The sequence below is a fragment of the Neovison vison genome, chromosome 7 (genome assembly GCF_020171115.1).
Source record: "Neovison vison isolate M4711 chromosome 7, ASM_NN_V1, whole genome shotgun sequence".
NCBI classification, from domain to species: domain Eukaryota; kingdom Metazoa; phylum Chordata; class Mammalia; order Carnivora; family Mustelidae; genus Neogale; species Neogale vison.
In genome coordinates this window covers 156,121,746-156,147,211 of record NC_058097.1, presented here as the reverse complement: position 1 = coordinate 156,147,211, position 25,466 = coordinate 156,121,746, and the positions used below count along the sequence as shown (strand labels likewise).

Sequence of the window (25,466 nt, the reverse complement as noted above, 5' to 3'; positions counted from 1 at the left end):
TGAGGAAGGGATCATTGAACAACTTGCTCATGGTGAGTCAGGTTTGTTTCTTCTTGACTACGAGGCCCTTGCTCTCTAAACTACCCCTTTAGCAAAGATGATGCTGCTAAGTTCCCTTGTCCCAAACCGAGGCTTCTTTAACAGTGGATTGGTCCTGCTGACTGGTTCCTATCTCACTTCCAGACTTTCTGATCTCCAGATTCTCAGAGACTCCCTACTCAACACCTCCCCGCAGGCATCTCAGGATGGTCGCAGCCCGGGTGGAACACTTCATTCCCCCTTGTAGACATTCGCGTCCCACAAAACTCCATCTCCATGCACCTATTCCCTGTGCCAGAAACCTGGGGCCCATTCCTGGCACCTCACTCTCCCTCAAGATGGGGAGACACAGACAACCCCAAGCCTTGCGAATTCCACCTCCAGGGAAAGGAGTCTCTCCTTTCTGCCCAGCTCGTCCACCACTACTCTGACCTAGGAACTCGTGTCCACAGCCCGGGCAGTGTCATCAGGGCCTGCTCCTCCATCACCCTGCCCTTCCTGAAGGCCCTGACCCCTACAGCATCCAGGGGAACAATACCATCAAAGCATGCCTCTGGTCCTGGCATTCCCTCAGAACTCCGAAGCTCCTCAAAACTCCCAGGCTGGCCAGCCTGACCCTGCGCCCGGCCCTTTGATATTACCCTCGCCTCTCTCCCTAGGCAGGAAATAACCACATTGGCCACTTTGTAGTTCCCCTTTTGACGTGGCCCTTCACACACACCACTCCCTCTTGTCTGCAGCTGTTAATTCCCGCTGATCCTCAGGGATCCGAGGCCAAGCTATGGCGACCACCCCCTTCTTCAGGCCCCCTTACTACACTCCCACAGGGCACCCTGGAGCTCTCCTCCATCATCTGCAATCAGACATTTACTGGTATGATTGCAAACAGCTAGTATTCCTTCTACGCTGTGAACTTCGGAAGGGGCTTGGCTAACTCCAAGTCTGCGTTGCTGCCTTGCGGCACACAGGTGTGCCTTACCTCCTGATGAATGAACATGTGAAATTCAAATCAGCATTTAACCAGCCTGGAGCTGAGTCCGCCAAAACGTTACACTGTTTACCCTTGAATTTTGTAGGGTAATTCATCAAGATTTTCTCGCAGCTAAGGAAAACATTTGCTGATGCCCTTTTAAAAAAGATGCCTTCCAGGCAAAGATCACTGCAGCCATGACCTGCGGCATTAGACTTAAACACCTGGTGGGATGGGTGGCTTATCGGGGATGGTTCTGGGAGCACATTTCTGGCCCTGCCTGAGAGGCCACCACCAGGGCACAGACAGCATAATGCGGCCAGGCTCTGGTGACCTCTTTGGCACAACCTCCTCTTTGAGGTTGTCTGCTGCCCATCAGCAGCTATAAGCACTGGTGTGAATTTTAGCCTCTTTTAGCCATCTTCCTGGGTGACCCACTCAACACGGGGCATACCCAGTACCTTCTCAGCACTTCCCTATGCAAATCCACACTTATATCTGGGCTCTCATTTTTTTTTCCCCTCTTATCATTTATTTAATGTAGGAAAAAATCTCCCCCCAACCTCACCCACCGCCCCCCAGCCTGCCCCCAAGCTTCTCCCCTCATGCCCGAGTCTGGGTAAAGTTTTTACATGTTCCATGGTTGAGTATGAACTGTGGTTAACTACAGAGCTGAGGCAGACCCTCTGCCATGCTCATGGCTACTGTGACCCTGACCTTCCCTCAGACTTTCCAGTCCTCTTTGACAGCAGGCTTTTGAGGCACAGGTCATCTCCACGCAGCTTCCATCACCAGGCCCAGCTAGGACACACAGGACACCGTCCCGCTAGTACAAGGGGCTAAGTCCAGGACACCAGTCAGATACATCCCACAGGGCCCAGAGTTTGTGAAATCCCTTTCCTAGACATTCAGATCATGACCTCACTGTCATAGCAAATGGAAACTTGTGTTCTATTTTCTCACTAGGGATCAACTTGTTTAAAAATAAACTTGAAAGAATTATTTCATGATGCTGTTATTTTCTTAAAAAAAAAAAAAAAAATCCTGGGGCGCCTGGGTGGCTCAGTTGGTTAAATGTTTGCCTTCAGCTCAAGTCATGATCCTGTGGTCCTGGCACTGAGCCCTGTATCGGGCTTCCTGCTCAGCGGGGGGCCTGCTTCTCCCTCAGACTCCCCTTCAACGCCCAGCTTGTGTGCGTGCACTCTCTCTCTCTCAAATAAATAAATAAATAAAATCTTAAAGAAAAGAAATCCATGAAATGGAACTTTAATCAACCTCCCAGCCCAGCAGTGTCTGAATCACACCAGGGAAGGGGACTCCGGAGGCTTCCTGCTACGTGAATGCCCCATCCCTCAGAGCATCTGACACGCCTCACTCCCAGCCCTGGGGAAGACGAGTGCCACCACCCTCTGGAGAGCGGACCTCACCTGCTCAGACCCTGCTCAGTGAGGGTCCCAGAGCTCAGCCCAGAGGTAACAACACAGCCATGTTAAGCCACTGCACGCACCTATGGTTAGGAGAAACCCCAGCCCCTCCCCCTGTGAAATGCCGGCACACACATGCTGATATACTTAGGTGTGGTTCCTACAGGTGACCCCTCCCAATAGGCGCAGTCCTGGCTGCAGGCCGGGGGCTCGGCGGTGCCATCCTCGGGCGCCACCTCGTCAGGGACACCCCTCCTGAGTGAGAGGCGCTCCTGGATCTGCCTGTGGATGTCCAGCTGCAGACTACACATCTGCTCCTGCAGCTCACTGATCACATTCAGAACTGACTGCAGGAAGGAAGAGAAAGGAGAAGACACACTCAGGGCCAGTCGGCTCTCGGACGCAAAGCTCCTCCTCGTGAGAGCCGCCCAGAAAGAAGGCAGCAGGCAGATGGGGAGCAGCAGGCGGCCCCCAAGGGTGACCACCCACCTCCTTCACAGGAACCAAAAGACATGGCATTTTCCCGGAGACCCACGCCACAGCCAGGGCTGTCTTATAACTTGAACAATCCCCAGCAGCTCCACAGTGCCACACAGCAGCAGTGGGGGCCGGGGGGCATCCTAGCACATCAACTAGCGAGGCACGGGGCCTGGTGACAGCAGAGACAGGCACGTGCACAGACCCGTCCTCTCATACACACGCTGCAGGTGCCCCACCCCCATGAGCACACACCACACTTACACATGCTAACACGTCCGACTCTATAAACTCTCCCTCACATCTCTACCAAACCTTCCTCCTTCGCTTCCCACTCCAGACCAGACTCCTTTTGTAGCCTCAAGAACATGTTGGCCTTTTATGGCAAATTTGAAAAAAATAATCACAATTCCTGGACTTCATACCTATTCAATGATGAATAGCACCTGCTAACGCTCTATGGGGCTTTCCTTTTCCCGGCCCATAGACATCTAGTCACCATGCAGACAAAGAACCATGGCCACAGTAAGAGGGGGGCTCACAGGTGAGGGGGGAGAGATACACAAATAATCATGACAGGCTGTAAGTGCCAACACCCAGAAAACACAGGGCTGCCAGGGAGTAGAGGGGCTGGTTCTGCCAGACCCCTCGCCCACAGGTGGGAGTAAAGGAGCAAGCGAGTGAGCCATGAGTCTGGGTAACACGGTAGATGATGGTGCCACTGGTGGCAGCAAGAAACCCAAGAGGTTGGGGGAAGCTATGAACTGCCTCTGGCACGGGGATGTGGACTTAAGGAAACACGTGGCAACAGAGCAGAACAGAGACCGGGCTGGATGGGGTGGCAGCCAATGAAGCAGCTTAGGTCTCCCCGCCCCGCTTTATTGATTAAGCACTGGCATCTGGTACTGGGGTCTGCCACTGGTGCTGTGGGAACTGCCCAGGTGTGTGAGAAGGAAACTGTTCATACTCACCAATGACAATGGTGTCTAAGAAGGAAAACTCCCACCCATACCTTGTTTTGCAAATCCCCTTCCCCAGCGTAGATGGGAAATGGAGTCTGAGTGGCAGTTGGGACTGAGAAGGCACCAGGCTAAGGCACCTGTTTCCTCTCTGCTGATGCCATTTGGACTGTACTACAGTCCTCGGCAGCAGAAGCAGCCCCCTGGCCTCCCAGCCAGTCTTCCTGTGAGCCAGCCCCCCTGAGACGACCCCCACACAGCTATCCTCCCCCAGGACCATCTCTCTAACAAGGCATTTTCCTACCATGGCCAGAGGATTGGGCTGAGAAATCAAGGTGACCCTTATGGGCCTCAGTGCCCTGGACCTCAGACCTCCACCCAGTGCCACTGTTACTGGTCCCTGCACCCTGATGGGCCACACACCATCGGGCTGGGGCCATACCTGCCCTCTGCGTTCTTATCCACAGTCCTAGTACAGACACTGGGCTCTGACTTGGCCTGCGCTGTGTGTGCCACTAGCTTCCAAACCCCTTGCTGAGGCTTTGTGTCTGAGAGCTGACTGTCCCTGAGCGCTTCCAAACCCCTCCTGTCTGATTAGCCTGAGCCACTAGGTATCATAGGCCAGCTCTGTCTCTACTGCCCATGGACTTGGCCACCACGGGGAGGTGCTCAATGGGGAAAAGACAGTCTACATTCAGTTTTTTCATGCTTCTTCTCTGAGAAGTCTCCAAGTCTATTGGAGACTTTAACTTTAACTTTAACCACTTAGCAGATACGTTCCAAGGACTACTTTAAGGACCAAGAAGCTGGACACAAGGAATTAAGAGGGAGGAAAAGCGCTGGACCAGGCAGCCCAGGTGGGGGGATTCGTTAAGCACAAAGGGAATGTTGAGGGCCCAGGTAGTCTTTACATGAGCAACAGCAAGTTGAGGGAGATCGTCCCAAGGGCCTTGATCTCTGTAAAGCAGGCAAGGTCGCCTTCTCAAGGGACATAGCAGTGAAACAGAAGGGGCACAGATTTAGAATGGTTACTATGAGGCATAAGAGGAAAGGTAGGCATGGATAAAAGCAAGACTAAGGAGAAAGGGAGATGCATCTGGCAAATCATTAGCATGGAGGCAATTTAAAAAATTTTACATCTAGAGGCGCCTGGCTGGCTCTGTGGGTTAAGCCTCTGCCTTCGGCTCAGGTCATGATCTCAGGGTCCTGGGATCGAGCCCTGTATCAGGCTCTCTGCTCAGCAGGGAGCCTGTTCCCCCCCACCCCCCCGCTTGCCTCTCTGCCTACTTGTGATCTCTCTGTCAAATAAATAAAAATCTTTAAAAAATTTTTTTTTTAATTCTATGGTGAGTGCTGTGAAGTGTGTAAACCTGGCGATTCACAGACTGTACCCCGGGGCTAATAATACATTATATGTTAATAAAAAATAAAAAAAATTAAAAATTTGAAAAGGGACTTTTACCTAGAAAAAAAATTTTAAAAATAAAATAACTTTACAGAGCCCTGAAGGAAGGATGGCAGGTTAATCAAGGACAGAGTCAAAAGCGACCCCTCCTGGTAACAAGTCTTTACCTCCCCAAAAAGGGAGGTCAGACAGTTATGGGCGGCTACACCAGGATGAGCTCCGGCATGATGCAGGCCAAGTGTGCAGGCTGCAAACTCATTTCACTTCTGTGGAAATGAGGGCTGATCTCAGAGGGTTCCCATGAGGGGTTAATCAAGTGAGCCCTGGGCGAAGCACCTGGCACAGGGCCTGGCACATGCAGGGCATCTGAGAGATGTGTGAGTTCACTTCCTGCACTGTTTCTCCTTTACCAGTATTTGATACCTAAGAAAGGAACAGGAAGAACAATGGAAAACACTTAAACTGTCACGGGACACAGGTAAGGCCCATAACACTGATAGTGGACAACAAATGCCCAGCAGCTCTGCACTCCGGGCATGCTCACTCTTTTCCAGAATCTTTATTTAGTCCCTTGTGCACTGGCTCTGCTCTTATCTTTAGACCTGCTTGTCTCTCTTATAGAAGCTTCTAGAATTTCACTGCCCTCTTCCTTCTTTTGTTCTCCCTATTATTAAACCTCTCAGATGAAGAGTCAAGACCTGCTGCCTGATTTCATCACCCCATTCATTCCTGCCTCCCGCCTCTTGGCAGACAAGCTCTGTCTGTACCATGAGGAGGGCCCTGAGGAAGCCACGCCTCGCTTCCTCAGGGCCCTCTTCCTGGACAAATCAGAGCCATGTTCCTATCCTCAAGCTGCTTGGCTCCACCTTGAAGTGTTCCCTTCCCTACCTTTAGTGATTTTCCACAACTCAGGTTCTTCTGACCTCTTTATCCTTTTCTGCCCACCTAGCTATCGCTCTAGTCTATGCAGGTTTTTATGAATCCCAGCGTCGGCTGATCCAGTTGATTTTTATTTGGCTTTACATCATCAGAGCTTCAAGATCTTCTAGATCAGCTTCCACATTATACATTTAAGATGCTAAATACAGGAAGGCTGAGGGCAGAAGACTACCACCCTGTACAGTAAATCCTCCTAGAGATGGTCTCTAGGTACTATTACCACCTGCCTACCTATCATGTTAGCATCCGTGCTATTTTCCTCCAGCTCACCCACAGGACTCCCTGAGTAGTGTGTGTGCAATGCCTCGCAGAGTGTGCGCTTACCCAGTCTATCCTACGCAATGCATTCCCAGCCCAACACATGAGGTCAAGTGGATGGAACTTCCTCTCAACGAACACCATTCCTACTTCATATCCTTGCCTCCCACAAACTATCACAGGGTCAACGCCAGCCTCCACAGACTAAATTTCACAGGACCTGGCTCACTTTCTCTGCCGTCTGGTGGGGGGTGGGGGAGGTACAAGGAGAAAATGGTTCACTTCCAGTTTGCTAGCAGCTCACCTGATTTCCCAGATACCTCAAATTTCATTTACAGCAGGCAGTTTGGGGTCAGTTGCCCTGAGTTCTTTCTGGCTGAGGCACTGGGAGAATGGAGCCCACTCTCTCTCTGATCTCCTGGAGAATGGAGAACGTAACTTTAACAAAAAGCCTCTCCCCTATCCTCAGCACTGTCCTTTGTTTGGGGCTTGCCTTTGCTGGCGCTGCTCATGCAGGTGCACTCTGTTTGGTCCTTTCCAGCTTTTATATGAGCCCATTTGAATACTAGGGTCTCTCAGGTGCCTCTAAGCTTCTCCTTTCATTGGTATTATTTGGGAGATTACAGTCAGAAATCACATTATTTTTAAGTTCAATATTCCTGAGTCATCTGCTGTGGTATTTCTGAACTTTCAAAGGTCTGATTTTCCAAAGCCTGCAGGGCACTTGTGGCTATGCCCAGCTTTCCCTCCCTGTCATGGACCCACAGCACAATGGCCTCTCTCTCTCTCAAGGCACCCACTTTGCCCTCATACACTAGTGTCTCCTTTGCTGTGACATTACAGCCAGGGTGGCAGTTTCCTAGTGTCTTTCTCTGCACACATCCCCTGGGTTGAAACAAGTAAGGGGTTGGGGCACCAAACACCAACCTCTCCAGTACTTAAGTGTTCAGCTGGAGGAGATCTCTGGGAGTTGTGCACACTGCCGCCCCCCTCTATGTGTCTGGGGATCTATGTCAGGGTGCACCCATCTTCCTCTTCGGCTCAGAGAGACTGTGAGGTGCACCCCAACACTTCTGGGACACTGCCCTCACTCTACCGACCCACGCCTTACTTTCCAGGGCGTCCGTCCTCAGGCTCTGCATTTCAACTGACGTTTTGAATTCTTTCTCTTCAGGGTTGGGCTACTTCCCCTCTTAACAAGTCTGTTTCTCCCCCACAGGGCACACCCATTCTTGGGTCCTGCGTCACCAAGTCCAGGTGACATTTCTGAGGTTCTAATTGCCACTGTGTGTCATACCCTCAGCTGGCTTTATTACTCCTGCTTCGCTAACCATCAAAGTTCTTCTTTACGGCTCTTTTCTATGTGAAGCCACTGGACACCTCCCATAATCATGGTCCTCCCTAGCCCTTCCCACCTGTTAAGCTTGCTCCCAATTTTACGTAGTTCTTCTTTCTCTGGCTTCATGCTCAATTTAATACTGGCCTGGCATTTACACATTACTGATGGGAACATAATCTCTATGCTCCACAGGACAATGTGGAAATATCTGCCATGTAGATATTATCTGTACATGTAGCCTTCGACCTAGCGACTGCACCTCAGTATCCTCACACACATGCAAGCTCATTCACAGAGGCGTTCTCTGTAGTAACGAACTCTGGGCAACCACTTCCGTGTCCATTAAAAGAGGGCAGGCCAAACAAATTCGGGTACAGCCAGATAATAAAATAATATGCAGATATAAATATAAATACATTTTTAGAAAAACATACTTGGTATGAAATAAACTCCCAGAGTGCCAAATTCGAAGGTCTAGGGGCACCTGGGTGGCTCTGTCAGTTAAACCTCTGCCTTCAGCTCAGGTCATGATCTCAGGGTCCCGGGATGGAGCCTGCTGCTCCCCCCTGCTTCTGCTCTCTGTCAAATAAATAAATAAAATCTTAAAAAAATAATAAATAAATTAGAAGGTCTAGAGTAGTGGGCATGTGTATAAGAACAAGGGAGAGAATGTGTGTGCACATATGTATCTCCACATAAAATCTGCAAGTTTGCTCATCGGTGCAGCACTCTGGGAGAAGACAAACAATACAAACAAACTGATCACAGTGGTTCCCGACGGTGGGCTTGGGGGGCATGGAAGGGGACTTTCTGCTGCATATACCTTTTTGAACACTTAATTTTTGAATTGCTGGAGTGTCTATTTCCCATGTTAATAAAAATCCCTAAATCAAAATAAATAAAAACCCTGCAACTCTCCTGCTCATGCCAGCTCGTCCCAGAGCAAATACAACCTTCTTAGCCCCTGCTCTGTGCTCCAAGTCCATCCCTCTGGTTGTCCCAGCTCAGAAATCAGAATCCCTCCCTTCCAAGGTACTAACCACAGGAAGGAAGAAGGATGACACCACCACCCATGCTGCAAGACATTCTGTTTTCTGCCAGAAATCCTAAAGACTCTTTCTGGTTCTCTTCATATTTGTGTATAGATCTGATCAACTGGGCTGACTTGGCTTTCCAGGACCTGCTGGATCCCTGCTCTGTTCTTTACAGGGTGCTCTGGTACAGCCCGCAGCCCTCTTGGATCCCAAAGAGGGATCTAGCTGCAGGCCCCCCTGCATCTCCAGGGGTTGGGGGAAACCAGACTTCCTGCTCCAAGGAAGATGCCTCCTGAAGGACTTGCCTGTGACACAGTGTGCCACCCAGAGGGTTCCTTTTGCCTCTGGCTCTTCTATGTTCCATCCTCCCAATTCTGTTATTTACTTTCCATGGTAGCCATTCCTCAGCAGTCCTGCTTCTCAGGAGTAAACCTAACTGATCCAAGCCTGGGTCTCCTGAAACGACCCAGAAACACTGCATAAGGCTCACGAGGAAAGGTAAACAGAAAACCCGGTTTTCACCCACATCTCACTGACAGACTCCTAAGCAAGGCTGGCTGCAGGATGCTCTCAATCTGACAAGAAACCTGCACCTCCAAAGTCCTCAGGTTTCTAGAATCACTTCCATCTAGAATCACTTCCATACCTTTCTAGAGGCAGCGGGATACAGGCTTCAGGAGGAACCAGAGCCAGACAGAAAGAAGCAGCCTGCAATGCTCTGGTTCACAGCATCCTTTTTCAATTTTCACTGAAACATAAAATGGAATCTGAGGATAAAGCCTGAACTATATGGAGGAAGTTTCAGATCCTGCTGCCCCAGAAAACAAACAAAACAAAGAGAAAGGTCCTGCCTTTCCAAACCACAAGCCATGAGGCCTTGGACTAAGTATATTCACTGGGAAAAAAACCAGCAGCAGTGCAGGCTGGGAAGCAGCATTGTCCCTATTCATGTAAATACAGCTTCTGGAGGCTTTAGCTAAATGCCCCCTTCTAACACGTCCACGCGCATGACAAAGGGGAACTATACCCCCCACCACCCCGGGGTTTTAAGCCTCTGGGGTTCCAGGGAATGCAAATCGTGGCAGAGCCTCTGAGCATACCAGCAAGGATTACGTTCAATTCTAAGAAGGAGAAGTGCGTTTCAAGTCATGTGGTTGTTCACGGAATATCACAGGTTGGAACAGCCTAAAAGAATTCCTCCACGTAGAAACCTAATGTTTGTACTACAACTGGGAAGGGCTGTTATCTGGCAGGACTGAGGCCAGAGGCTCAGGGTCTATGTTGTTTCAGGCATGAATAGCCCAGTGGAACACAAAAACAAAGAATTCGGATTGAAACATAATCCCTCAGAAAAGAAAAAAATAAAGCAAACAGCAAAATGACTGCTTGCTTTAGCTGTACTTGGCCCAGAAGTAGGAGCTCTCCTTCCACCCTGTCTTCCCCAGAAAGGAACTCAGCTGTCCCAGGTTGGTACTAACTCTGCCTTCTCTCCGAGATGGACTCACACCCACGCACATGCTCCCTACAGTTCAGAAGCAGGCATGTGACCCAAACTGGCCCGGTAAGATGTAATCTGGGGGGTTTTGCTAAACCTCTAAGAAAGAGACTCTCTCTGCACAGGATGCTTGGCTGGCAGGACCTAGAGCTGCTGAGGGCCATCCTGAGACCTCCTGAGAATAAGGCTAAAGCAGAACCTAGCTATACACTACAGCTGATTTTTAATGGCACCCAGAGGTCACTTGGATCTAATGGTATGGGACTTTAAACCCTAGACATGTCAAGTTGTGTGACCTAATACCCCCCAGCTTTACCTATTCTTTTAAATTTAAGTGGTTTTGAGTTATCTCTGACACTTTAAGACTTCTCAGAGTTTACGGAATTCTGTTGCCAGAGCCTCAATGTATGTTCACATGTAATCACACAACTTGAAACACTGGTTAAAAAGCAAAAACAACAATAATAACAACAATAACAATAACAAAACAACAACAAAAACAAAAACCCTCTAAACCTGGAGAAAATTCAGTTTCCCTCTTTCCTTTTCTTACATTTAAGAAGCAAAGTCTATTCAACTAACACTTCACCCAGATAAGCTTTCAATCTGTGTGACTTTGTAGTTTTTCAATATACCTCAATCTACACTGCCATCCACAGCATGCTTAATGACAATTGGTTAAGTAATAGATAAAAGCTCTATGTTACTGTGTCCAGCACCATGCTAAGGACTACACACCCAAGGTCTTGTTCCCTCCTCAGAATCAGCCAGGAAATCCCAAGCGTTACTCTCTCCATTGCACAGAGGAAAAGCAGAGGTTACATGACTTGCCTAAGATCTCAAAGCTACAGCTGGAAGATCTGATTGGAGGGCCTGTACTCTTAAGCACTAGAAGACACTGTCTTCAGTGTAATGGAGAGTTCTTCCTTTGGCAACACTATGTACCAATGAGCAACTTCTCAAAAGCAATGCATAGAACTGCCCACATATTATAAGTATCTTCTATCACCAGTGTTTTCCCAGTAAACACAGCAATAGGGCAGGTTTCAGTGCACACAATGATGGTACTTAATAGAAAGGAACAAGATCAATTTTTAGGTTTTGGAGATTTCCTAAATGTGTGTGTGTGTGTGTGCACGCGCAAGTGCAAATGTGCATGTGCATGAAGATAAACCAAATACCTATATCATGCCAGATACTGTGACAGGGACTTAACTTTTGTGATTTGATTTGGACTTCCCCCAGTTACCCATTGTACAGGTAAAGAAATTGAAGTTCAGAGAAATTAAGCAGCTAGCTTGCTGAATGAAATTCAAAGACCTACTAAGCAGGTAGGTCAGTAACTGAATCAAGGTGTTTCTAAACCTAAAGCCTATCTTCTTTCCACATCTTACATTGCCAGGTACAAACACAGGAACTTAGAGGTAGAGGTACATGGAAGGTGGTTATCTAAGGTTAAAACAGGATATTCTCTCTCAACAGAAGCAGCTCTGAGCCTAGAATTTATCTAAGACATTCATCCCAAAAAGGAGTCTGGCATGCTCTGGCCAGTGGCATTATGGAGCCTGAAACAAAAACAGGAACAATGCAGGAAAACATTGCATGGGCTCGTTCCTATGACCTATTAGGAGAAAAGAAGCACATAATCTAAGGGTTCCACCTGGGTCTGTGAAATGTGCTCCTCTGATATGGGGATAGTGGCCTACTGGGCAGCAGACTTCATCCCAGTACATGGTCATTACCTTGGCTCTCACAGAGGACATCTTGTGTCCCTTCACATCTCATCTGATCCTTCCCCACCTACTGCTTTCCCTTCCACCCTTGTCAGCAGCTTGAGGGAGGATAAAGCCTTAGAGCCAAAACTGGGTGGTTTGGGCACAGCTGAAATTTGCAGCCACAGCAAAACCTGATAACTTGGTATTAACAGATCATTGCGTCTCTTGTGCATAGACACTTCTGGCTGCCAGGCTTGGGGTTGACCAGATGGCCTGAGTCCACATTAGACCAGCTTCCCCTGCTCTGAGTTTAGAACAGTACGTATCCCACCCCCCGCCCCCCAGAATTTGGTATATCACACTCACCTCTGCTTTTCTCTGCTTCTCCTCCTGCTCTCTCTGCTCCTTCTCCATGCCAACCAGCTTGAGCTTCAGCTCAGAAACTTCAGTCATCAGATCGAGCTTCTGGGTCTCAAGAGATGTGCGGCTTAGCAGCTCCTGCAAGCAAACCCAGATCTCAAAATCACAGCCTCCCTGGCAACAAGGCAACTGTAGCTCCATCCAGAGCGCAGAAGGCAATCTCTAAGTTATATGTGGGACAACAGACTTGAGACTGCTACATGGGAGCCACAGGTCTAGTAGGGATGGACCTGGGCTGCTCCTGGGTCATTCAGGGAGAGCACAGCCCCTGCCACTACCCATTGTGCTCTGAGAAACGATGTGGACTATAGCACTCAAAAAAAAAACGTTTGCCTCTAGAAACCATTATTTCCAAGTACAGAAAAATGGACAGGTTTACTAAAAAAAAAAAAAAAAAAAACACCGCATTTTCTCTATCTCTATTTTTACAGCAAACCAACAGGTCCTCTCAATCTAAACAACAACAACAAACAAACAAACAAACAAAATCAAGCTTACATCAACAATATATTTTTCAAAATCAAGGATTCCAAATCATCTCCTGGGCTCAATGTTTAACCCACATCCTGAACAAATTTCACTGTAAGAGTTCACTACAATGAGCCTAGGAGGGAGCTAGAGCATACAGCAGATACTCGATGAGTATTTAGTGAATGATTAGAATCTTATGTATGTGATATGGATTTTTCCTAGCCTATGTGGTATGGAGCTTCCTGAGCCACTAAGGGAGTAAGTAGGAATCTTTCCTTTTTGTAAGGCCGGGCTAGAGGAGGTTTTAAGACCTGCCATCACCGGAACAGTAGTATACAACAGCCTGCCATCGATACATACACATAATAAGCATAAATAAGACAAAAAACAAAGGTGACAGACAAAATGTCTGCTGGGAACTACTAGGGATTATGTAGGCCCTCAAAAACCATGAGCATTCCTAACGTCCGGGGCAACACTTCTCCACTGGCAAAAGACAATGGTCCATAAGCACCCAAATCTGGGCACGTGGTAGATACTGGATACACAGTTCCCAGCTAAAAGATTACAATAGGGCGATTTGGAGACTAACCAGCCAAATGAACAGCCAGAACAGACACACTATCCTGTCACAGGGTGAACATTTTAGGTTCTCTTGGGCAACCCAACCTTAGTACCAGAAGGGTGATCTACAGCTATGATTTCATATATCCTGAACTGTCCTCAGACCACAAACCAAATCAGGACAGAGATTTAACTGGGAATACAGGATTCCCTACACAAAGGCCCTCAGGGTCTCAGAAAGCCACGCTACAAACTATCTATCTGCTAATCTGAGGGGAGGAGTATCAAGAAATTCAGCAAAATGAGCTCACTGAGCACAGGGCGGAAGAGGCCAGCTCTTTGTTTCAGCTCGACTTGAAGCCAGTGTATAGGGCAGAGGCAGCAACACTCAGTGCCTGAACTAAAGGGTTGGTCACGAGGAGTCTTCCAGATAAATATGGGTAACGCTGGAGGGGGGAGGAGAGAAGACACACAGATTCAGTGAGTGCCTCCTCTGTGCCCGACCCCCCTGGGTACTTTGCATACATGCTCTCAATAAACCTTCCTAGTGATGGGACAGTAAATATTATCCTAATTTAACAGATGAGCAACCAGGCTCAGACATTGGCCTGTCTTGGCCGAAGACACATACCACTCAAAAACAGCAAGGAGAGTCCGTTTTCAAACCAAAATCTGCTGGATTCCAAAACTCATTTCTGTCTAATGTATCACATTGTCTCCCAAACAAAGGAAGAAGTCCAAGAATTTTAAGGGAAGTAACAATATACATGCTGAAAAAAAGCCAATCAACAAATATTCATTCAGTCAAGGAAACTGCCACTCAAATTGTCATGATTTTTAAAGATTTTTTGTTCATGAGCGAGCACAAGTGCGGTGAGCAGTAGAGAGTAGACGCCTGATGAGCAAGAAGCCCCATGTAGGGCTTGAACCCAGGACCTTGGGATCATGACCTAAACTGAAGGCAGACACTTAATTGACTGAGCCACCCAGGCGCACCTCAAATTGCCAAGATTTGGTCAAGCGCACACTTTCTACCAGGGCCTGGTACTAAGACTATCTTAAGATGCAATCTTCCCGACACTACCTACTCATTCCTACCTCCCCCTTACTCCTCCCCCTTCCCCTCGGCCTCCACCATCTCATTCTGTGTTTCTCTCCCCATCCTTTCATAAACCTGCTTTGTTCCAAAAATGATTTGAGACTGTTTGAAAAAAGGACAATTTGAGTTAAAATGTAAAATCATAGAATTAAAGCAGGTAGGAAAAGAAGTTAAAGCTGGAGCCATCATTGGTAAAAAAAAAAAAAAAAAACAACAAAACAAAAAAACCCAAACACCTACCCTAAAGTTCTGTGGACTCCTAGAGGTGGACCATACTGTCTATATAACCATTTCAGCCACCGAGGCAAAGAGACAGACAAGCAACTCTACAAATCAGGGTCCATGAGACAACTGCTTTGGAGCACCAACAACTGAGAAAATATTCTTCCATGAGACTTTAATCATTTACTCGACAAATATGTTTTTAAATATCTACCAGATGTCAAGGCCTAGTGATATGACCATTAAATACAAAGCCCACTGAGTGCTTGAGTATCATAAGCTGCAATCTGTCTACTAACTAGCATTCATGACTCTGCGTTGGTGGGATTCAAAAAAAGCCTCAGAATAGATCTCTCTTGAAAACTAAGAATCTACTCTATTTCTGCTCTTGCCAGAATCCCTCTAACTGTTTTAATTGGTCACACCAATGTTCCAGCTGAGGATAATAGCCTAACTGGTCGTCCTAAAGTTCCAATAGCCCTTCCAGTTGGTCATGCCGGGGTTCCAATTCGTCACACTAACATTTCACGTGCACATTCCAGTTATTAGCGATTACGCTCAAGTCTATCTGTTAACATATGCCTCTACATTTCACTACCGTCACCCCTCATCCTGGTCATCAGTAAGTACCGTCCTACTTCTTGAATTCAAAACCAGCCTTGGACAAGCTCATCCCAGTCCAGATCCACCTCCCATCTCCAGGCTCACATGGCCTCCAGCCACTAGTACATGCTAAATACTCTATCATATGTGTCCTAAGAGGGTTTAACTACCCTACACTCTCAACTGTTCTTTCTCCCTCCAGCATAAACTGAATCCTGACTTGGACATCCTAAGCCCTAACCTCCCCAGTCATCTCAAGCTCAGTCCACTCCGCTCTGACAAACCAACTTACTGGACAATTTTTCCCTGTTTCTAGACCACTACTGTCCTTACAGACTATCTACACCTGCCCTCCTCTTCTAAGGCAGCGCCATTCGTTTACAGCAACTTCTCCCAGACATCCAGAACCCAAGACAGTCTCCCATTTTCCTCAGGGCTTTTGTGTTTTTTGATCAACAATTTCTCTACCTAGTTTGGGCACATTCCATTTCCTCTGTAACTTCAACATCCTTGTTCGTTTCTTGTGAGTCTTCCCATATCCACTCTGGCTTCAGCTTTCTTGACCGCAATGCCAATGGGCTTTGCTTCCACTTTGCCTCAGTTTCTCACCGGGATTATCACAACTTGGCCCTCGCCTTTGTCTAGAACGCATTTGTTCTGCTTCTAAAATCTTCAGCTCTGAAATGGTCTCCTTTGGCCACAGTCTACTGACCTTTAAATTTTCCCAATTAGTAACTCGAATAATCTTTAATTTCTTCTGTGGGCACTATTTTATCAACTTCCTTAAATAATAATTGCCTCCTTATCCATTCCACAGCTTGAGGTCATTTCAACTGTATCACATTTGCACCAGAAAATTCCTTATCCAGCTCATCCCTGCCCCCAGACCTGAAGTGCATTTGCTTTACCAGAGACCAGTCCATGCCAAACCTCAAAGTCTTCTGTCTATCTTTCTAGTCTCCATGGCCTGAAAACTGCTGCTAAATGACACTTAATGATGCCAGCTGGTTTCCATACAAAGTTATGCTATCTAATGATAGCTGATCTTCCAAGACCACCTGGCACCCTTGCATTTGTCTCTGGTTGGTTCGTCCAAATCTTTCCCATTCTCCTCCAGCCACAAATCCCACTGTCTCTCCCTCTTCTCAAATAACCTCTCCTGTTTAGTGAAAAGATATTTAAAAATAATCTGATCATTCGTTGAATTTATATCCTTTCTATTTCAAAGTTTCCCAGAAACACCTCTTATTCAAATCTCTTAAATCCATGCTTAGAGCAAGCAAGTCCAGGTTTCATGTTGAGCTCTTTCACTTTTAAGAACCACTCTGAAGCCCAGTAAGTTTCCAGGTTGTACATAAAAAGCATATGTTCAAGGACACAATGATTCTGGAGTTTGCCCTGAAGTTGCCCCATCTCACCCACCTTCCTGTTGCTGACTATCTCTTGTTCTCCAGACTTCATGCCATCTCCACACAGCTTGATGTCCAAGGCTTCCAAGTTACCTCCCTGGTCAGTCATTAGTGTTTGGATGTGATCTCAGAGTCCTGGTCCGGTTTCTCCCTCTGAAGGATGCCTACTCACCTGGTCCTACACTCTCCCTCACCTCTGTCCTGCCTGTGAGGAAGTTCCCACCCAGTCTGTGCTACACTAGGGTAGGACTATTAATCATCCACTCTGACAGGCATTTAATCTCTTTCACCATCAGCTCCCATTCCTCAGGCTATAAGCATGATCAAATTTCTGACATTCAAAAGAACTTTCCCTCTTGACCTTGCCTTCCCCTGAAGCAACCACCATCAACTCCCTTCTGCTCTCGCTAGCCAAATGCATGCTCTCTGTGCACTGTTGGTATGAATGTACTCTCTCTCCAATCTCTCCCTCACCCCTTAACAGCCAAGCTCTAAAAGAATAATCTACCCTTGCTGCCTCTTCTTCCTCACTTTCACATCATTTCTCCACAAGATGTCTGCATTCCTGCAACCCAGCTTTTGCCCTCAGTAGGTAGCACACAGAAACAGATCTGGTTCTGGGGACCAATGTCCAAACTTTCAGATACAACCTGTACTTCTCAGCTTTCAACTGTTGATTCTTGACCCACTTAACAGTCTAAGATACTCCTTTCCCTCTCATCCTTCCAGTTTTCCTGATCTTTTTCTCTTCCATCCTCCTTTGCTAGATGCTTTTACTCAGTTTGTGCCTTAAGAGAAAGGTTGTTGGATCCCCATCTCTCATCCTGAAGACTGGAGTTATCTCTGCATCCAGCCTTTTTGTCTGGAGCACCAAAGCAAGGCTTGGTCCCTGCTCGGATCTACAGGGTGGATCTGGCTGGGAATCTCTTGGAATCATGCAGCTACCATAATGTTGGGGAGAGGTGAAATGTAGGGAAGGAGGGAGCTAGAGATAAGGGGGATAGGTTTCATAAGCTGCATTAGCTTCCACTCTCCCAATTGTTTTAAGACAGTGCAAACGAAGAGGAGGAGGTGCTATGTGAGGCAGGTGGTGTTTGTTACTATGAAGCATCACAGAACTAGGTCATGAACCTTTCAGAAAAAAAAACCCCAATGAACAAAAGTATCACTCACCCCTCTCGCTTCACCACCACCAGTAACCTCCTCCAGAAGGGCAAATACATCTTTCCCAGAGATGGGAATAAAAGCTTACATCTCAGAGAGACACGTCATTTCCTTTTTCCAAAGCTCAGTTTGAGACTGGAGCTGATAAAAAAGAAATGGCCTTTCAATTTATTCTCTCCTTAAAGGCCACATCTTGAAGCAATTACTTCCATCTTTAAGTGTGGAACTTGACCCAGGGAGTTACTGACCAATGACAGAGGACTGGAGCCAGACCGGCAATCTGAAACCAGAATGAAAGACTGGGCCATGGAAAGACATGAAAGAAAACATGTGTCCCTTTGCCCTTTGAAGTAAGAGGCCTAGGCAATGCCAAAAAGCTGCTTTTGTGAATAACACTGCTGAGAAGTGCCTGTAGTCAACCTGGGTTCGAGTCCAGACCCGGTCCCCACTAATGAAACCATCCCTCTGAACCTCAGTCTCCTTACCCTGTGAAAGGAGGGGAAAGCACTTAACTTCATGCTGTGGTATGAAGATGCTACATCAAAGATAAACTGGAGGAGCTACATCAAAGATAAACTGGAGGAAAGCAGTTATTTCTGCCTCAGAAATCTCCCGGGGGGGGTAGGTTTAGGGAATAACTGGCAAATAATTGGCATTTTCTTCACTTGTGCCTCAAGTGTCCTATCTCCTAAGACAGATCTGTGCTCTCACAGGATCACGTACAGAGCTCTGTTTAATATTCCTTGTGAGACAGAAATACCTCCTTAAAGGTGCTCTTGGGAAATTAGCCAGGTGCTGATGACCCTTGGGAGTGTACATGCCTGGACCCATTATCCCACACTCAACTGGGTATCCTGGGCCCCAAATCCCCACACTCAATGTCTTAAAACTGGTGATTTGTGAGATAGCTCTTTTTTTTTTTTTTTTAAAGATTTGATTTATTTATTTGACAGAGCAAGAGATCACAAGCAGGTAGAGAGACAGGCAGAGAAAGGGGGGAAGCAGGCTGCCTGCTGAGCAAAGAACCCAACATGGGGCTAGATCCCAGGACCCTGGGATCATGACCTGAGCTGAAGGCAGAGGCTTTAACCCACTGAGCCACCCAGGAGCCCAAGATAGTTCTTTTTAATGAAACTGAAATAGCCATACTCCACTTCTAAGAGGTGAGCAATGTAGAGCCCATATTGTCATCCCTGTTCTCCATACATAAGAACCCAAGTTTGACGACTTTCCCAGATCAACGGCAAGAGGTGAGTCTATAGAAAGTCATGTCTGCTGACTCCAAATGCCAAAATCTGTCTCTCCAAACCTCACCTAAATGGCAGCCCAGACAATGAGGTTGTCTAAAACCTGGGACTCCAGGTCAGTGGTAGGACTGAAATTAAGGCTGGTGTCCTTTAACATTACCCCAAAGCTGGAGTGTGTCCTCACAAGGAGGTTTGCATCCTTTCTTCCTCCCCATGTGGCTCCTCTAGCCTGTTTCCTTTTTGACACTGATCCTCTTTTCTGCTCGACACTGACTACGTCTGTAAATGGCTAGTCCCTGGAAAGCACTTAATTTCACTGCCAGCTCTGTGTAAAGTGTATTAACCACTACATTGCATCAGCTTCTTCCTTAAGGTCATCATCCTCTGGAGAAAGGTCAGAGGCTGAGGAGTGTGCTGGGCAGGACTCTAGAGGCACTTTAGAAAAAGCCACCAGGGACCTCACTGCATCAGCAGGCCATGAAGAACCTGCCCTGTAACACAGATTTTGTTGCTAGTCTGAGCTAGTTATGACAAGGAGACTGCTGCTTCATGTCTGTGTTCCTGGGGTGCTAATTCTGGAAAGCCCAGAGTGTAGCCCTCAGAGACACTGCTAGGCAATGCCTTGATCTGCTTAGGAAAGAGAAGGCAAAGGTCAGCCCCTAGACCCAGACTACCCAGACCTGGGGAAAAAAAATCCAGTCTGTGGTCTCTCTAAGACCCATTTATAGATTTCTTGGAAAATGACTCTTTCTAGTGGAGAAGGTTCCTTGGGAAATCCATACCTGTTCACTGAGTCTGAGACCATAGCTGAGTAAATGCTTCCAAGAGGCAGTCCCCAAAGATGCTCACAGCTGCACCCAGAATCTTGCAGAGGGCTGCAGACAAGGATTTGCCCTCAGATGGGTCCATCATCTAAGTGATGCTCACATGGACCAGCCCTGGTTTGGTCTGTCCAACCCCAAGGTCTTCACGCTCCCTCCCTCTGGAGACCAGATGGATTAATACATTGAAAAAGACAGATGGGAACTGAGAAATCAGCACCCAGCAGGGGTGGGTGGAGCAGTGTGCGGCTCACAAGTTGGATCCCATCTTGGGCTCCTGGAGGGAGGGGAACAAACAGCTGTGGGGAGATGTGGCTTGGTGGGGCTGCTGGAGCCTATGTGAGTAAGCACAGGGCTGGGGCTATGGTGGTTGGGTTTGGGTTCTGAAAGTCCCACAAGCACTCTAGCCAGTGGAGAGGGTGGAGTCTAGAGCAGGGGCTGATGATTAGAAGTCTGTGGGCCCCGCTTGGCCTGTAGGTATGCGGGATGTGGTCCACATGTAGGGTTTTTCCCCCCATTTAAATTAGTTGCCAGTGTTTTTAAAATAGAAAGACTTATCTTAAATCTAGATTTCCAGGGAAGCTTGGGTGGCTCAGTCAGTCAAGCCACTGCCTTCAGTTCAAGTCATGATCCCAGGATCCTGGGAGCAATTGAGTCCTGCATCAGGCTCCTTGCTCATCGTGGAGTCTACTTCTCTCTCTGCCTCTGCCTGCCCCTCTATCTGCTTGTGCACATGCACGCACACTCTCTCTCTCTCTCTGACAAATAAATAAATAAAATCTTAAAAAAAAAAAAATCTGGATTCCCAGCCTTTTGTGAAAAATGAGAGTATCTAACAGCACTGGGCCTACATGGGCAGTCAGCTCCAAGCAAGTAGCGGCTGCCTCCTGCAGACAAGGCCACTCCGTGCACTGGAGAAGTGTGGCCAGGAACAGAGTCCCCAAGGGTGTCAGTGTCAACAGGCAGTTCCACATTGACTGAAAAGGACCTTGTTCAGAGCCCTTTGGGCCGTGGAGCAAGAGGCTGGGCTTGGCTCAGGGCAAGAACAATCTCTGAGGGCTGGCAAAAAGAGGCAACTGTTTGCCTTCCTTCTCTGCCTCAAGGCTGGGAGTCCTTCCTGTTCCTATCACCAGAAGCCAAGAGCCCTGCAGTCCAGGATCTTCCTACCCCCAGTTCCCAGGACATGTGTGTAATGGGGTCCCAGCCATCCACTGCTCCACCTCAGCACTGTAGAGAGTTAGTTAGGTGCTTTTTCAAAGAGCACCAAGCATATCTCAGGAAAGGGTCAGCATGTGCAGCAGAATGTTCAACAGGGGATTTGGAGTGGAGAACTCAAGCATCTCCAGCCCAGGTGCCACCAAGACCAGCACACACATGAGTGGGAGCTGAGGCTCAAATGGGTCCTATGACCAGAACCCAGAATGTGCCAAAAGTGAGTGTTCCACACTCCCTTCATTTTATCCTTGAAAGATGGAAAGAACACAGGGAAAGTGATGAGCATAAAAATAACTTGGTTTAGGGGCGCCTGGGTGGCTCAGTTGGTTAAGCATCTGCCTTTAGCTCAGGTCATGATCCCAGGGTCCTGGGATTGAGCCCCATATAGAAGCTCTCTACTCAGTGGGGAGTCTGCTTCTCCTTCTCCCTCTGCCCCTCCCCCCTGCTTGTGTATACACATGCGTGCTCTCTCTCTCTCAAGTAAATAAATAAAATTTAAAAAATAATAATAACTTTGGTTAGTTTGGGAAGATCTTTAAACCTGAGAGGTAACAAATAAGACCTACTGCACTTCAAAATCTACAGGGCCACAACATCCAGCTCTGGCACACACAAACCCCATGCCTGGAACCTCATTCATAACACAAAAAGATTTAGAATAAGTAAGAAATCAAAGGTATCTGAGCTTAAGACTTTTTCAAAAGTCTAAAATCCAGTCTGTGGGCTGATGCTTAGAAGGACAAGACAGCCTGCCCAGGTGGTGCTGGGACTAACATCAGGTCCCCTGGCACAGAGACGCTGACAGGGGGGCACAATCTTGAAGAGCAGCCAGGACAGGTGGTTAGGTAGTACAGGCACCACACGCAGCCGTTCTCTGACCCCTGACTACGTGGCTACCCACCAGGCATTGCCTTCCTGAAACATCAACCTGCTGACATCTTCCTGGCACGTTTGCCTTCCACATTCAAATCTTCTTGGTCTCTGCCTGGGGTTCTGTAACACTCAATCACCCATCTCCCTCATCCCCATCTCAAATCCACAGCTTACATGGCCTTGACAATCTAGCAGGCTCTCGCATCTCTCTTTGTGAAAATGCTTTCCCGCAATTAGAGATCTTTCCATCAGGCTATTTTCTTTCCTGGCCTTCAAAAGAAAGATACTGCTTGAAAAAATAAACTCAATTCAACTCCTACTGAGATTGAGATTTTCAGGGAATAGGATGAGCAAGAAAAATGCATGCAATTTAAATAGAAAAATCAGGGGGCGGCTGGCTGGCTCAGTGGGTTAAAGCCTCTGCTTTCAGCTCAGGTCATGATCTCAGGATCCTGGGATCGAGCCCCGCATCAGGTTCTCTCCTCCGCAGGGAGCCTGCTTCCTCCTCTCTCTGCCTGCCTTTCTGCCTACTTGTGATCTTTGTCTGTCGAATAAATAAAATCTTTAAAAAAAAAAAAAAAAGAAAAATCAGGGGGCGGCTGGGTGGCTCAGAGGGTTAAGCCTCTGCCTTTGGCTCAGGTCATGATCTCAGGGTTTTGGGGTTGAGCCCCGAACCCGGCTATCTATTCAGTGGGGAGCATGCTTCCCCCTCTCTCTCTGCCTGCCTCTCTGCCTACTTGTGATCTCTCTATGGCAAATAAATAAATAAAAACTTAAAAAAAAAAGAAGAAAAATCAAACAGAGCCAAGAATGTGGTAACTTATTAATCAGAGTTGAAAAGAAAGCAAACTAGAGAGCAAACAGCTTCTGAGTTGTTGGAACTCGTTTTTTGTTTGTTTTTTTTTTTTTAAAGACATCTGCATAGAAATACTAACTTTTCTTAAAAAGTTCTTCAAATGTACTCAAAACTAAGAAATACATGGGAACCAAAACATTTATCTTAAGACCAAATGTCAAACTCAAAGCCTGTGTTCATCATCATTCAACCAAGAAAAGACTTGAACGCTGATCGTGACAATAAAAAATGTTAAGAGCTTTGGGGGAGAGATTGAAAGTACTTTTCTGACTGAACCCGTTCATGTTAAGGGACTGTCATTCTTTAAATAATTAGTGAGCACCTTCTAGGTGCCAAGTACTACAGCAGGAGTTACAAAGCATAAACCATGACTGAAGTTTATGTGTCTATTTCCCAAAATAAGTGAAAATGCAAGAATGATTCAAGGACATCAGACTGATCACCTTGATAATTCTCACAAAATTCTAATTAGCTTCTCAACAGTTTCTGAAAAGACTGAATAAAAATTCAACACCCCTTCCTAAAAACAGCAACTCATCATTTTAAATAGGGAAAAACTACTTGAGAGTAGAAAAACGATTATCATACTTTGAGCTAAAAAAAAGCTTCTAAGTGATAGTAAAGGAAATTATACAGCAAGACTTAAAAATGGAAAAAACTTCACGCTGATTGGAAGCCTAACAAAATCAGAGGACTAAACTCTATCTGTGGTGTGAACAGGGCTTTGTAAATTATACGCACATCTGATGACAACAAGGACCAAAAGGAAACAAGGCACTGAAGAGATTTTTTTGAATGGTATGAGAACAGGTCAATTTTTCATTTTGATAACCACTAGATAACATTAACATATTCTTTATTAATTAAGTCCTATCAGAGAAGATTACAAGAGTGGGAGGGCAAGAGTGAGATGGGAAGAGGCAGGAGAAAAGCTAACCGGGGGGCCTAGGTGGCTCAGTTGGCTGTGCATCTGCCTTAGGCTAGGTCATCACGGTCCCAGGGGCCTGGGATCCAGCCCTACATCCTTCTGCTCAGCAGAAGCCCACTTCTCCTTCTCCCTGCCTTCTGCTTGTGCTCTCTCTCGCTATCTCCCTCTCTCTCCAATAAATAAAACAAAACCTTAAAAGAAAAAAAAAAAAGTAAAAGAAAAAAATGAACTGCCTTTCTAAAATCCCAGATGCCACCCACTGTGAAGCTGTGCCTTGAGAAGAGAAGGGTGACTTTGCCCCTGAACCCGAACCCCGGGAGAAAGTGCCACCTGGGAATCTGTCTAACCTGCCCAACAGGTTATTCCTCTCAGGCCAGTCCTTCCCTCCCTCTCCTCCCCTGCAACTCTCAGTTCCTGGCTGGTTTCACCTGCTGTATAATCACCGCACATGGAACAGCCCAGCCCACCTCCAGGCAGGATGGGGAAGTAAGCAGTGAGCGCGGTGACCTGGACACAGAAAGGGACTACCACGGGAGCGGCTTTAGAACCCGAGGCTTGCGCACGCGCATGCGCCCCCGCCCTCCGCGCCCCCGCCTCCTTACCTGCTGAAGCATCTCTTCAGCAGCATTGAGTTTCACCTGGTGTCCTTCCAGACACACTTCCAGGTCATGGATCTTCTCTCCTTGGGCTTCTACTTGGTCTGTGAGGACACTCACCTGTCCCAAGAAATAAAGCAATGCTGGAGGAGCAGAGACAGCTCACCTGGGGCTGTGAGACCAGGCTGCTGATCCTTACGTAAAGATGGCTTTCCTTTTTGGCAGGCAGCGCACCACGGGTGGAGGATTGGGGGTTCTGGATGAAGAAAACTCCAGCTGCCTTCCTACCTCACCGCTGCCTCACTGACGCTGCCGCGTTTCCCTGCTCTTGAGGCACTCGAGAGAGAAACACCCAGCAGTCACAGTCACGCGCGCTGCCTCCGGGCTGGCCTCCTGCTCCTCAGTCGGCTCACCGAGCTCACTCAGTCTGGACCTCCAGGCATATCTCGGCTGGCTTGCCAGGGCTCCTGCCACCTCGTGTGGAAGGGCAAGCCAAGCTCCTGGGGAGACTAGCCAATGACCTTCCCTCTCTCTTCAGGGTGTGATGACTGCTCACCTATCAGGCGGGGCTTCTGAAGCAATTAAGGAATGTGGGATGTAAAGGGCATGTATTAGCACTGACAGAACTTGGCTTCGGGGAGGTGTTTGTGCCTCACAGGCCAAAACCTGACTCTAAGTCATAACACACACCAGCCCCACGGCACATAGAGCGGCGGGAAAGTCCTCCACCTAAAAAAATCACACAGAATATCTACTGGAATTAATAAAAATCCACTTATATCAGTCACTGAAATTATGTCCTCAATACATACCTAGAGGATTTCCATAGCCTGCTCTCAGCAAACTGCTCCAGGATCCTCCTTTTTATTAAAAAGGCGCCTCAGAGCAGGAAGACGAAGAAAGAGAATGAGTGGCCTCCCCAAA

At 47.4% G+C, this 25,466-nt stretch overlaps 1 protein-coding gene across 3 annotated transcripts in view; it reads right to left on the bottom strand.

The window, feature by feature from the left end:
* PPFIBP2 (PPFIA binding protein 2) overlaps positions 1-25,466 on the bottom strand; it is a 154,920-nt gene that overhangs the window by 46,600 nt on the left and 82,854 nt on the right. For 2 of the 3 annotated variants that reach the window (XM_044258747.1, XM_044258744.1), the window contains 2 exons: positions 24,549-24,662; positions 12,421-12,552 (listed from right to left, as the gene is read on the bottom strand). In XM_044258747.1, the coding sequence (XP_044114682.1) occupies positions 12,421-12,552; positions 24,549-24,662 (246 nt within the window). Of the gene's footprint in view, positions 1-12,420; positions 12,553-24,548; positions 24,663-24,741; positions 24,823-25,466 lie in introns of those variants that run through there. The other variant, XM_044258746.1, reaches the window with a different exon arrangement.